A 13,559-nucleotide genomic window follows, 5' to 3' on the forward strand; every position below is an offset into this window, starting at 1 on the left:
AGAGAAAGTGGTGGAAAAGCGGAAGAAACATTTGGCAAGCCGTGTTGACGGAAAAACCCGGACTCAGGCGGCGCAACGCAGGTAAGGCCCGTCCGGTGACATGTAACAATGACCCAAGTATTTTATGGAGACGGGTGAAAACGGCAATTTCGAAAGTGAAGACCAGGGAAGCACACGTGCAAGGGTAATAAACTACTTCCCGAGTCCTAATCCCCGAAGCGTGATTTTTACTTTCCCGGTTGTAAATGACCTTTTAAAGATTCCGTTCTTGGGACATTTGGTTGCCAAATGTGCAAGACGGGCACTTCGTTCAAGCTAATAAACTGACCCTCGAGGGTCGCACAAACATGCCGCCCACCTTGAACGGCTAGCGTTCAACATACATGAATCTAAATAACACAATATAAAGACGCAGTACCTAACTAAACTCGGACTAGCCTAATAAATGAGATCAAGATATTCGAAACCTACTAACTACGAATGCTATAAGTCTAATGAATAATAAGTAGTTGGATGTTAATACATGTTAAATATAGCACTGCATGATTAACAGTAATGCGCTTGCGACATTTACGACGCCGTCTTATCATCTAACGGTGCAGTGTTGATCTCCTCTGAATGATGACTGTGGCATGATTCCTCATCATGCACGGGCAGGATGCAGATTTTCGAGACTGGACGTGTAAAAACCCCATCAGCCGTTCGAACGGAGACGACCCTCGTAACTCGATCTGCTCCTGGGTGAAGGTTCACGATGCGCCCCAGTCTCCATCGCAAAGGTGGCAAATTGTCCTCCTTGACAATTACCATCGTCCCGATCCGAAACTGTTCAGGAACATCCAGTTTCCATTTGGAACGTTGCTGCAGGTGATGCAAGTATTCCTTTTGCCAACGTTTCCAGAAATGTTGGTACATCGCCTGGAGAAGCTGAAACCGACTCAGTCTATTGACTGATATATCAGTAACGTCGGGATGAGGAATGGCAGTCAGTGGGCCTCCGATTAGGAAGTGGCCTGGTGTTAGAGAGGATAAATCTTGGGAATCGGAAGACACAGGATACAGTGGTCGAGAATTCATACATGCCTCGATTCGCGTCAGAACTGTGGCTAACTCTTCGAACGTCAACCGTGTTTCCCCTACGACCTTTAATAGATGCCGTTTTGCTGATTTTACAGCGCTCTCCCATAGACCTCCGAAATGAGGTGCGCGAGGAGGAATGAAGTGCCAATCGATGCCATGAGTAATTGTATAGTCTAGGATCCTCTGTTTAGTTGTTCCGTCGCGGAAGAAGTCTGTAACCCTTTGCATTTCGTTGCGGGCGCCCACGAAATTTGTCCCGTTATCCGAATATAGATTCCGACACAGACCCCTACGTGCAACAAATCGATCGAGTGCGTTTAGAAATGCTTGGGTTGATAATTCTGTCACTAATTCAAGGTGAACAGCCTTTGTTACGAAGCATACAAATAAACTTAAATATGCTTTAGTCGTAGTTTTGCTTCGTGTCCGATCTTTGACATAAAACGGACCTGCATAATCGACACCGGTACTAAAGAATGGAGCCTGAATACGGACTCGTGTTGCAGGTAGTTGACCCATCAAGTGCTTGCCTACCTGCGGATTCAACCGACGGCAACGTACGCAATCCCGGATAATTTTCCTAACCAGAGATTTCCCCGAAATCGGCCAGTATTTCTGGCGGATTGTGGAAAGGACTGTTTCACACCCAGCATGTAATAAACGTTCATGTTCTTTACGGATGATTAATCTCGTGATGTGGCTATTTTTGGGCAAGATTACTGGATGTTGCTGCTCGTACTCTATGTTCGCGTTGCTCAAACGTCCGCCTACTCTGACGAGTCCCTGATCATCAATAAAGGGATGTAAACACTGTAGTGAATTTAAATCCGATGCGACCTTGCCCTGTTTAATTTCATGAATTTCCCTTGCGAACGCCTGATTTTGAACAATTTTCAATACTGCGATCTCAGCTTGGTTGATCTCGTGAATCGATAATTCTCCGAATGAACCGGAGTCCTTTTCTGGTGGTTGAGACTTCTTGACTCGGTGCTTACAATTGTTGTAATATTTGAAGCAGTAAGCAATTACTCTAAGCAATTTTAAATAACTCGAGAATTTAAACATCCAAGACAAATCAGATGATTTCGTATCTACTATTGCAGCACAAATGACTCGCTGTTCTGGAGGATCGATAGTAGCATAGTCAGGTATTGATGTTTTAATCGATTGCCCTTGGAGCCAGTCTGGACCATTCCACCAAAGATTGTTACTTTCTAATGCAGAAGACCGTACCCCTCGTGACAATAGATCCGCAGGATTCTCACTAGATGGAACGTGACACCATTTACCCCGTGATAACCCTTGAATCTCGGTTACGCGGTTCGCAACAAATGTTTTCCATCTGCTGGGAGAACCTTCTATCCATGCCAATGTGATCATGGAGTCGGACCAATAATACTCGTTAGATATGTGTACCCTGGACGCTTCACGAACCTTACTAATTAGTTGAATTAACAACAATGAGCCACATAATTCCAACCGCGGCAAGCTAACCACCTTTATTGGAGCGACTCTTGACTTAGCGCACAATAAATGCACAGACACCTGTCCCTGCTTGTCTACCGAACGCAGGTAGACACATGCACCGTATGCCCTTTCAGAGGCATCACAGAACCCATGAATTTCTACCTGATTTGCTTGTGCACCTAATGTACATCTTGGGATTGTGAATTTATTTAATAGCTGAATATCCGATTGAAATTCAGAAAACTGTGAATGAATCGTCAGCGGAACTGATTCGTCCCATTTCAAATCTAACTGCCATAATCTCTGCATTAAAATCTTTGCTCGGATAACTATTGGACCGATTAGACCAAGCGGATCAAAAATCTTTGCAATCTCGGATAAAATGATTCGTTTTGTAAGTCGCGAATACCCTGATTCAGTAACACTAACCCGTAGTTCATCTCCAAGTGGACTCCATAACAACCCCAAGGTTTTCGGGTCCTTTGTGGTTTGTAAATCAATTAATCGGTCTGACCCTTCATTATTGCATAATGCTGCAGGTGCATTAGATGCCCACTTACGTAATTTGAACCCAGATGCAGAGAGTGTTTCTTCTATCGAGGTCTTAATGACTTGTGCCTCCTTAACCGTATCTGCGCCCGTTATCAAGTCGTCGACGTAGAAATCACGTGCGATGATTCCACTGATATGTGCATCGGAACACCGTAAACTAACTTCCTTCAGGACTCTAGTCGCAAGAAAAGGTGCAGACGCGGTGCCATATGTAATGGTGTTTAACTCGTAAACAGCTAAAGGCTCAGTTGGTGTTTCTCTCCATAAGATACGCTGATAAGCTCTATCGCGTGGTGCTACCAAGACCTGCCTATACATTTTCTCAATGTCGGCAGTGAGAACTATATGGTGTTGTCTAAAACGAATCAGGATTGTAAACAAGTCATCCTGGATGACTGGTCCCACACTTTGTGCGTCGTTACATGATATCCCGCTTGTGGTTTTCGCCGAACCATCAAATACCACGCGTAATTTCGTGGTTGTGCTTGTAACCTTTGTGACTGCGTGGTGCGGAAAATAACATGAAGCATTCGATTTTAATTGAGAGTTGATCGTGATTTTTGTCATATGACCCAGAAGTTCGTACTCTCGCATAAAAGCAACATAATCCTGCCAAAGTGACGGTGATTTTTGTAGTCTAGATTCTAATTGAAGGAAACGACGTTTAGCAATTTCATAGGATTCCCCGAGATCCTTTAACCTTTCGTTAAATGGAATAGAGACTACATAGCGACCGTCGGGAGTTCTAGTGACTGTTTTAACAAAATGCTCTTCACACGGATGCGGATCTGGAATAACCCTTCCGACGGAAAAATGTTCTATCTCCCAAAATCTGTTCAGACTATGGTGCAGTTGCTCATTCGTTATGAGGTTGCACATTGGAGTCGGTTTCGGAACTAATTTGTTATTGATCCGTCCTCCGAAAATCCAACCGAATTGGGTTTTCACGAGGACTGGAAGGCCCTTTCCTAATTTATGTAAACCTACGCTCATGATCTCCCAAAAATGAGCATTTCCTATCAACAAGTCTACGTCGCGAGGTTCAGCGTATGTGGGATCAGCAAGGGTTATGTGTGACGGAATCTGAGCTGAGTGGGGTAACTCAAAGGTGGGAATAATAGGAGTAATTTTGTCCATCAGAATGCATTTGAGGTTGACGCAGTACCCAGAGACTCGTGATTCTATAGTCATATTCGTATTCCCGATGACTTGTCCAGTTGCGTCATTGCCTCCTACCCCAGTAATTCCGGACGTTGACCTTAAACAATTCAACCCTAATCGCTGAGCAAAGGAACTCTTAACGATGTTTACTGTGGATGCTTGATCTAATAATGCTCTACACTTGTGTCTATTTCCGTGAGTGTCTACTACGTGAATAATTGCTGTAGAAAGCAATACTTGTTCGGGGTCATCCGAATTCGAAACAGTATAACTTTGTGGAGATGGTGACCGTTGCTGATCTCCCTGTTCAGCCTTGCCGGGTATATTTGTTATTTTTGTTTCTGAACCAGAAGCTACAACTTGCGATGCTACAACTTGCCTTGAGCTACCTTTTTGTGCAGAACCTTTCCACACGTGCAGTGCCGTGTGATGCCTTGCCTGGCATTTGCGACAGGGGCCTGCTGTACAGAACTGCACCCCGTGCCCGGGTTTGAGACAATTAAAACAGACGCGCAATTCTTTAACTTTATTTACGCGGTCAATCAACGATAAAGAGAAAAACTCCCTGCATTGGGCCAATGCATGCGATGCTTTACATAAAGGGCATTCAAACGACCCGGAGGTTACAAATGCGAAAGGACGAGCTCGAGATTTTTGTACAGTCTCCTTTCCGTGAGATGCTGTGGAGTGCGCAGGTCCTGACCTGACTGATTTGGAAAGGAATTTGTAATGCTGTTCTAGGAAGGTCTGTAAGTCTTTCATCCCCTTTTTTTCACCTAGTTCTGAGGCCTTCTTGTTCCACGCTTCGGTGGTCCGTGAGTCTAACTTCTTTGATAGTAAATACATTAGCAATGAATCCCAATGATCAACTGGCTCCTTAAGTGATTTTAATGACCTTAAATGGTTGTAGAAATCATCTAGAAGTTGTCTTAAATCTTTTGCTGAATCCTTCGTCATCGACGGACATTCAAATAACGCTCGAATATGAAATTCTATTAGCTCACCTACATCCTCAAAACGTTCCTTCAATGTTTCCCAAGCAACGGTGTAATTTTCATCTGATACCGCGAGCGAAGCGATAGCACGAGCAGCTTCTCCCCGTAGCGCAGACTTTAAGTGGTGGAATCGTGCTATATTACTTAGCGCCTCATTATTGTTGACTAATGATTCAAAACTGTCTCTAAAATAAACCCATTCTCCGAGATCACCACTGAAATTTGGTACCGGAATTGGCCGTAATTTAATTGTAGACGATTCTGATGTTGTCGGTGTAACTGTCGCGGGACGCGATGCAGAATGCATGGCAGGAGACTGTGTCGGATTTCGCGAACGGGCAATATGCGCACGAACACTCCCAATAACGTTAAAATAAGTCTCCTCAAAACTTTCGCGCTGTCTGTGTTGCGTGTCTTCTTCCGACGTACCCGCTACTAATCTATCAATTTGATTCTGGACAACTTCAAATTTATCTAGCAATGATTCATTTCGCTGGAGTCGCGCCTCAAGAGCCTCGAGTAACGTTGTCGCACCCCTTTCTGAACTTAGTCAATTGTGCTTTAATGTGGCTGCGCTCACTAAGTAATTTTTGCAACGTGGTTTCGTCCGAATTAGCCATCGCTCAACACAAATCAAAACCTATGAATCTCGACTCACCAGTAGAAGAATGGATGTACGAGATGGATACTGATGCTGGTCGATGCTAATCCTCAGCTGTTGATGTGACGGATGCTGTTGAACTCGCGTTCCTAGACACCTTCAGACTCCGATGGACCACTTCAGCTTCCAGTAGGCTGGTCCAATGATTCTTCAAACCGCCCACCGTGGTCAGTTGTTGATCGTCGCCGTTAGATCTGGACGTTGGGATGCCCAGTGATGTTGTTTTTGTAAACTGAACTAATTGCAGTCACAGTTTAACTCGTAATTAATCGTAAGATCACAGTCCTCGGATCACGATTTGTTAAGTGGAGTGCACTGTCACACTTGACTGACAATTCAATCCCGAACAGAACACTGAATTTTGCCAAAGTATCCGGCTCGAAGGACCAATTATGATCGCGCCGAATGGTCAGCTTCGTTGTTCGGGAGGGGTGTGTTGTGTGGACTGTGATTTCCAGGTTTAACAAAGTAACAAAACTATCACTTTATTTAACATTAATATAAACAAACTTTGTGGACTGTATATTTTTAGCGCGAGTGATTATTACAAGAAAGATGCTCTTGTCTTAATAGCTGTACGTTACAGTTGCCTTAAGAGAAGTACTAAAACTTCGGTATGTTTTTCTAACTAAAGACTGTACGAAACAGTGGCCGTAAGGGAAGTGCTTGGACTTCGGTGTGTATTCTAAATCTACCCGGCGCTTGCCAAACACCGATATTTAAGCTAGTTGTCAATGGGCGGTGACTTGACTGGCCAACGCCCACGATGGTAGAGAAAGTGGTGGAAAAGCGGAAGAAACATTTGGCAAGCCGTGTTGACGGAAAAACCCGGACTCAGGCGGCGCAACGCAGGTAAGGCCCGTCCGGTGACATGTAACAATGACCCAAGTATTTTATGGAGACGGGTGAAAACGGCAATTTCGAAAGTGAAGACCAGGGAAGCACACGTGCAAGGGTAATAAACTACTTCCCGAGTCCTAATCCCCGAAGCGTGATTTTTACTTTCCCGGTTGTAAATGACCTTTTAAAGATTCCGTTCTTGGGACATTTGGTTGCCAAATGTGCAAGACGGGCACTTCGTTCAAGCTAATAAACTGACCCTCGAGGGTCGCACAAACAGATAGCATAGGATAGAGGATAGGATAGGATAGAGGATAGGAGAGGATAGAGGATAGGATAGGATAGAGGATAGGATAGGATAGAGGATAGGATAGGATAGAGGATAGGATAGAGGATAGGATAGGATAGAGGATAGGATAGAGGATAGGATAGAGGATATGATAGGATAGCGGATAGGATATAATGGAGTATAGGATAGGAATGAGGATAGGATAGGATAGAGGATAGGATAGGATAGAGGATACGATATTATAGAGGATAGGACAGGATAGAGGATAGGATAGGATAGAGGATAGGATAGGATACAGGATAGGATAGGATAGAGGATAGGTTAGGATAGAGGATAGAATAGGATAGAGGATAGGATAGGATAGAGGATAGGATAGGATAGAGGATGGGATAGGATAGAGTATAGAATAGGATAGAGCATAGGATAGGATAGGATTGAGGGTAGGATAGGATAGAGGATAGGATAGGATAGAGGACAGGATAGGGGATTGGATAGCATATAGGACAGGAGACGATAGAAGATAAGATAGGGAATTGGATAGGATAGAGGAAAGGAGACGATAGAGATTGGATAGGATAGATGATATAATAGGAAAGAGGATAGGATATGATAGAGGATACGACATTAAAGAGGATAGGACAGGATAGAGGATAGGATAGGATAGAGGATAGGATAGGATAGAGGATAGGATAGGATACAGGACAGGATAGGATAGAGGATAGGATAGGATAGAGGATAGGTTAGGCTAGAGGATAAGATAGGATAGAGGATAGGATAGGATAGAGGATAGGATAGGATAGAGGATAGGATAGGATAGGATAGAGGACAGGATAGGATAGAGGATAGTATAGAGGATTGGTTAGTATAAAGGATAGGAGAGGATAGAGGATAGGATAGGATTGAGGATAGGATAGGATAGAGGATAGGATAGGATAGAGGATACGATATTATAGAGGATAGGACAGGATAGAGGATAGGATAGGATAGAGGATAGGATAGGATACAGGATAGGATAGGATAGAGGATAGGTTAGGATAGAGGATAGAATAGGATAGAGGATAGGATAGGATAGAGGATAGGATAGGATAGAGGATGGGATAGGATAGAGTATAGAATAGGATAGAGCATAGGATAGGATAGGATTGAGGGTAGGATAGGATAGAGGATAGGATAGGATAGAGGACAGGATAGGGGATTGGATAGGATATAGGACAGGAGACGATAGAAGATAAGATAGGGGATTGGATAGGATAAAGGAAAGGAGACGATAGAGATTGGATAGGATAGATGATATAATAGGAAAGAGGATAGGATATGATAGAGGATACGACATTAAAGAGGATAGGACAGGATAGAGGATAGGATAGGATAGAGGATAGGATAGGATAGAGGATAGGATAGGATAGAGGATAGGATAGGATAGGATAGAGGATAGGATAGGATAGAGGATAGGATAGGATAGAGGATAGCATAGGATAGAGGATAGGATAGGATAGAGGATAGGAGAGGATAGAGGATAGGATAGGATAGAGGATAGGATAGGATAGAGGATAGGATAGGATAGAGGATAGGATAGGATAGAGGATAGGATAGGATCGAGTATAGAATAGGAAAGAGCATAGGATAGGATAGGATTGAGGATAGGATAGGATAGAGGATAGGATAGGATAGAGGATAGGATAGGGGATTGGATAGGATAGAGGACAGGAGACGATAGAAGATAAGATAGGGGATTGGATAGGATAGAGGGCAGGAGACGATACAGGATAAGATTGGGGATTTGCTAGGATAGATGACAGGGGACGATAGAGATTGGATAGGATAGATGATATTATAGCAAAGAGGATAGGATATGATAGAGGATAGGATATAGGAATGGATAGGACAGAGGATAGGATAGCATAGCGGATAGGATAGGATGTAGGATTGGATAGGATAGAGGATAGGATACGATAGAGGATAGGATAGGATAGAGGATAGGATAGGATAGGATTGAGGGTAGGATAGGATAGAGGATAGGATAGAGGATAGGATAGGCTAGAGGGTAGGATAGGATAGAGGATAGGATGGGGGATTGGATAGGATAGAGGACAGGAGACGATAGAAGATAAGATAGGTGATTGGATAGGATAGAGGAAAGGAGACGGTAGAGATTGGATAGGATAGATGATATTATAGGAAAGAGGATAGGATATGATAGAGGATACGATATTATAGAGGATAGGACTGGATAGAGGATAGGATAGGATAGAGGATAGGATAGGATAGAGGATAGGATAGGATAGAGGATAGGATAGGATAGAGGATAGGATAGGATAGAGGATAGGATAGGGGATTGGATAGGATAGAGGATAGGAGACGATGGAGGATAGGATAGGATGTAGGATTGGATAGGATAGAATATAGGATACGATAGAGGATAGGGTAGGGGATTGGATAGGATAGAGGATAGGATAGAGGATAGGACAGGATAGAGGATAGGATAGGATAGAGGATAGGATAGGATAGAGGATAGGATAGGGTAGAGGATAGGATAGGATAGAGGATAGGATAGGATAGAGTATAGAATAGGAAAGAGCATAGGATAGGATTGAGGGTAGGATAGGATAGAGGATAGGATAGGATAGAGGATAGGATAGGGGATTGGATAGGATAGAGGACAGGAGACGATAGTAGATAAGATAGGGGATTGGATAGGATAGAGGAAAGGAGACGATAGAGATTGGATAGGATAGATGATATTATAGGAAAGAGGATAGGATATGATAGAGGATACGATATTATAGAGGATAGGACTGGATAGAGGATAGGATAGGATAGAGGATAGGATAGGATAGAGGATAGGATAGGATACAGGATAGGATAGGATAGAGGATAGGATAGGATAGAGGATAGGTTAGGATAGAGGATGGGATAGGATAGAGTATAGAATAGGATAGAGCATAGGATAGGAAAGAGGATAGGATACGATAGAGGATACGATATTATAGAGAATAGGATAGGATAGAGTATCGGATAGGATAGGACAGAGGATAGGATAGGGGATTGGATAGGATAGAGGACAGGAGACGATAGAGGATAGTATAGGATAGAGGATAGGATAGGATAGAGGATAGGATAGGATACAGGATAGGATAGGATAGAGGATAGGATAGGATAGAGGATACGATATTATAGAGGATAGGACTGGATAGAGGATAGGATAGGATAGAGGATAGGATAGGATAGAGGATAGGATAGGATAGAGGATAGGATAGGATAGAGGATAGGATAGGATAGAGGATAGGATAGGATAGAGGATAGGATAGGATAGAGCATAGGATAGGATAGAGGATAGGATAGAATAGAGGATAGGATAGGATAGAGGATAGGATAGGGTAGAGGATAGGATAGGATAGACGATAGGATAGGATAGAGGATAGGATAGGATAGAGGATAGGATAGGATAGATGATAGGATAGGATAGAGGATAGGATAGAGGATAGGATAGGATAGAGGATAGGATAGAGGATAGGATAGAGGATTGGATTGGATAGAGGATATTATAAGATAGAGGATATGATACGATAGCGGATAGGATATAATGGAGTATAGGATAGTAATGAGGATAGGATAGCGTTGAGGATAGGATAGGATAGAGGATATAATAGGATAGAGGATAGGATGGGGTAGAGGATAACATAGGATAGAGGATAGGATAGGATAGAGGATAGGATAGGATAGAGGATAGGATAGGATAGAGGATAGGATAGGATAGAGGATAGGATAGGATAGAGCATAGGATAGGATAGAGGATAGGATAGGATAGAGGATACGATATTATAGAGGATAGGACAGGATAGAGGATAGGATAGGATAGAGGATAGGATAGGATACAGGATAGGATAGGATAGAAGATAGGATAGGATAGAGGATAGGTTAGGATAGACGATGGGATAGGATAGAGTATAGAATAGGATAGAGCATAGGATAGGATAGGATTGAGGATAGGATAGGATAGAGGATAGGATAGGATAGAGGATAGGATAGGGTTCAGGATAGGATAGGATAGAGGATAGGATAAGATAGAGGATAGGATAGGATAGAGGATAGGATAGGATAGAGGATAGGATAGGATAGAGGATAGGATAGGATAGAGGATGTGATAGGTTAGAGTATAGAATAGGATAGAGCATAGGATAGGATTGAGGGTAGGATAGGATAGAGGATAGGATAGGATAGAGGATAGGATAGGGGATTGGATAGGATAGAGGACAGGAGACGATAGTAGATAAGATAGGGGATTGGATAGGATAGAGGAAAGGAGACGATAGAGATTGGATAGGATAGATGATATTATAGGAAAGAGGATAGGATATGATAGAGGATACGATATTATAGAGGATAGGACTGGATAGAGGATAGGATAGGATAGAGGATAGGATAGGATAGAGGATAGGATAGGATAGAGGATAGGATAGGATAGAGGATAGGATAGGATAGAGGATAGGATAGGATAGAGGATAGGATAGGATAGAGGATAGGATAGGATAGAGGATAGGATAGGATAGAGGATAGGATAGGATAGAGGATAGGATAGGATAGAGCATAGGATAGGATAGAGGATAGGATAGGATAGAGGATACGATATTATAGAGGATAGGACAGGATAGAGGATAGGATAGGATAGAGGATAGGATAGGATACAGGATAGGATAGGATAGAAGATAGGATAGGATAGAGGATAGGTTAGGATAGACGATGGGATAGGATAGAGTATAGAATAGGATAGAGCATAGGATAGGATAGGATTGAGGGTAGGATAGGATAGAGGATAGGATAGGATAGAGGATAGGATAGGGGATCGGATAGGATAGAGGACAGGAGACGATAGTAGATAAGATAGGGGATTGGATAGGATAGAGGAAAGGAGACGATAGAGATTGGATAGGATAGAGGATAGGATAGGATAGAGGATAGGATAGGATAGAGGATAGGATAGGATAGAGGATAGGATAGGATAGAGGATAGGATAGGATAGAGGAAAGGAGACGATAGAGATTGGATAGGATAGATGATATTATAGGAAAGAGGATAGGACATGATAGAGGATACGATATTATAGAGGATAGGACTGGATAGAGGATAGGATAGGATAGAGGATAGGATAGGATAGAGGATAGGATAGGATAGAGGATAGGATAGGATAGAGGATAGGATAGGATAGAGGATAGGATAGGATAGAGGATAGGATAGGATAGAGGATAGGATAGGATAGAGGATATGATAGGATAGAGGATAGGATAGGATAGAGCATAGGATAGGATAGAGGATAGGATAGGATAGAGGATAGGATAGGATAGAGGATAGGATAGGATAGGATAGAGGATAGGATAGGATAGAGGATAGGATAGGATAGAGGATAGGATAGAGGATAGGATAGGATAGAGGATAGGATAGAGGATAGGATAGAGGATTGGATTGGATAGAGGATATTATAAGATAGAGGATATGATACGATAGCGGATAGGATATAATGGAGTATAGGATAGTAATGAGGATAGGATAGCGTTGAGGATAGGATAGGATAGAGGATAGGATGGGGTAGAGGATAACATAGGATAGAGGATAGGATAGGATATAGGATAGGATAGAGGATAGGATAGGATAGAGGATAGGATAGGATAAAGGATAGGATTGGATAGAGTATAGGATAGGATAGAGGATAGGATAGGATAGAGGATAGGATAGGATAGAGGATAGGATAGGGGATTGGATAGGATAGAGGACAGGAGACGATAGAAGATAAGATAGGGGATTGGATAGGATAGAGGAAAGGAGACGATAGAGATTGGATAGGATAGATGATATTATAGGAAAGAGGATAGGATATGATAGAGGATACGATATTATAGAGGATAGGACAGGATAGAGGATAGGATAGGATAGAGGATAGGATAGGATAGAGGATAGGTTAGGATAGAGGATGGGATAGGATAGAGTATAGAATAGGATAGAGCATAGGATAGGATAGGATTGAGGGTAGGATAGGATAGAGGATAGGATAGGTTAGAGGATAGGATAGGGGATTGGATAGGATAGAGGACAGGAGACGATAGTAGATAAGATAGGGGATTGGATAGGATAGAGGAAAGGAGACGATAGAGATTGGATAGGATAGATGATATTATAGGAAAGAGGATAGGATATGATAGAGGATACGATATTATAGAGGATAGGATAGGATAGAGGATAGGATAGGATAGAGGATAGGATAGGATAGAGGATAGGATAGGATAGAGGATAGGATAGGATAGAGGATAGGATAGGATAGAGGATAGGATAGGATAGAGGATAGGATAGGATAGAGGATAGGATAGGATAGAGGATAGGATAGGATAGAGGATAGGATAGGATAGAGGATAGGATGGGGTAGAGGATAACATAGGATAGAGGATAGGATAGGATATAGGATAGGATAGAGGATAGGATAGGATAGAGGATAGGATAGGATAAAGGATAGGATTGGATAGAG

General features: G+C 42.6%; 1 protein-coding gene across 1 annotated transcript; it reads right to left on the reverse strand.

Annotated features, from left to right (window-relative positions):
• Nucleotides 1–570: 570 nt before the first annotated feature.
• On the reverse strand, nucleotides 571–5,875 carry LOC143363307 (uncharacterized). The gene is made up of 6 exons (XM_076803914.1): nucleotides 5,790–5,875; nucleotides 5,265–5,440; nucleotides 1,801–4,481; nucleotides 1,642–1,751; nucleotides 1,080–1,369; nucleotides 571–1,013 (listed from the first exon to the last, which is right to left on the reverse strand). The coding sequence occupies exons 1-6, from the start codon at nucleotides 5,873–5,875 to the stop codon at nucleotides 571–573; spliced, it is 3,786 nt and encodes a 1,261-aa protein (XP_076660029.1).
• Nucleotides 5,876–13,559: the final 7,684 nt, after the last annotated feature.

The sequence above is a fragment of the Halictus rubicundus genome, unplaced genomic scaffold (genome assembly GCF_050948215.1).
Source record: "Halictus rubicundus isolate RS-2024b unplaced genomic scaffold, iyHalRubi1_principal scaffold0031, whole genome shotgun sequence".
Taxonomy (NCBI): domain Eukaryota; kingdom Metazoa; phylum Arthropoda; class Insecta; order Hymenoptera; family Halictidae; genus Halictus; species Halictus rubicundus.

What these genes read in the sequence shown, in the direction of transcription:
- LOC143363307 (XM_076803914.1), bottom strand. Translation starts at nt 5,875, where the DNA reads ATGGCTAATTCGGACGAAACCACGTTGCAAAAATTACTTAGTGAGCGC. An exon ending in AGTACGAGCAGCAACATCCA is followed by an intron (nt 1,752 to 1,800) that starts GTAATCTTGCCC and finishes TCATCCGTAAAG; the next exon opens with AACATGAACGTTTATTACAT. An exon ending in TCTGACGCGAATCGAGGCAT is followed by an intron (nt 1,014 to 1,079) that starts GTATGAATTCTC and finishes CTCTAACACCAG; the next exon opens with GCCACTTCCTAATCGGAGGC.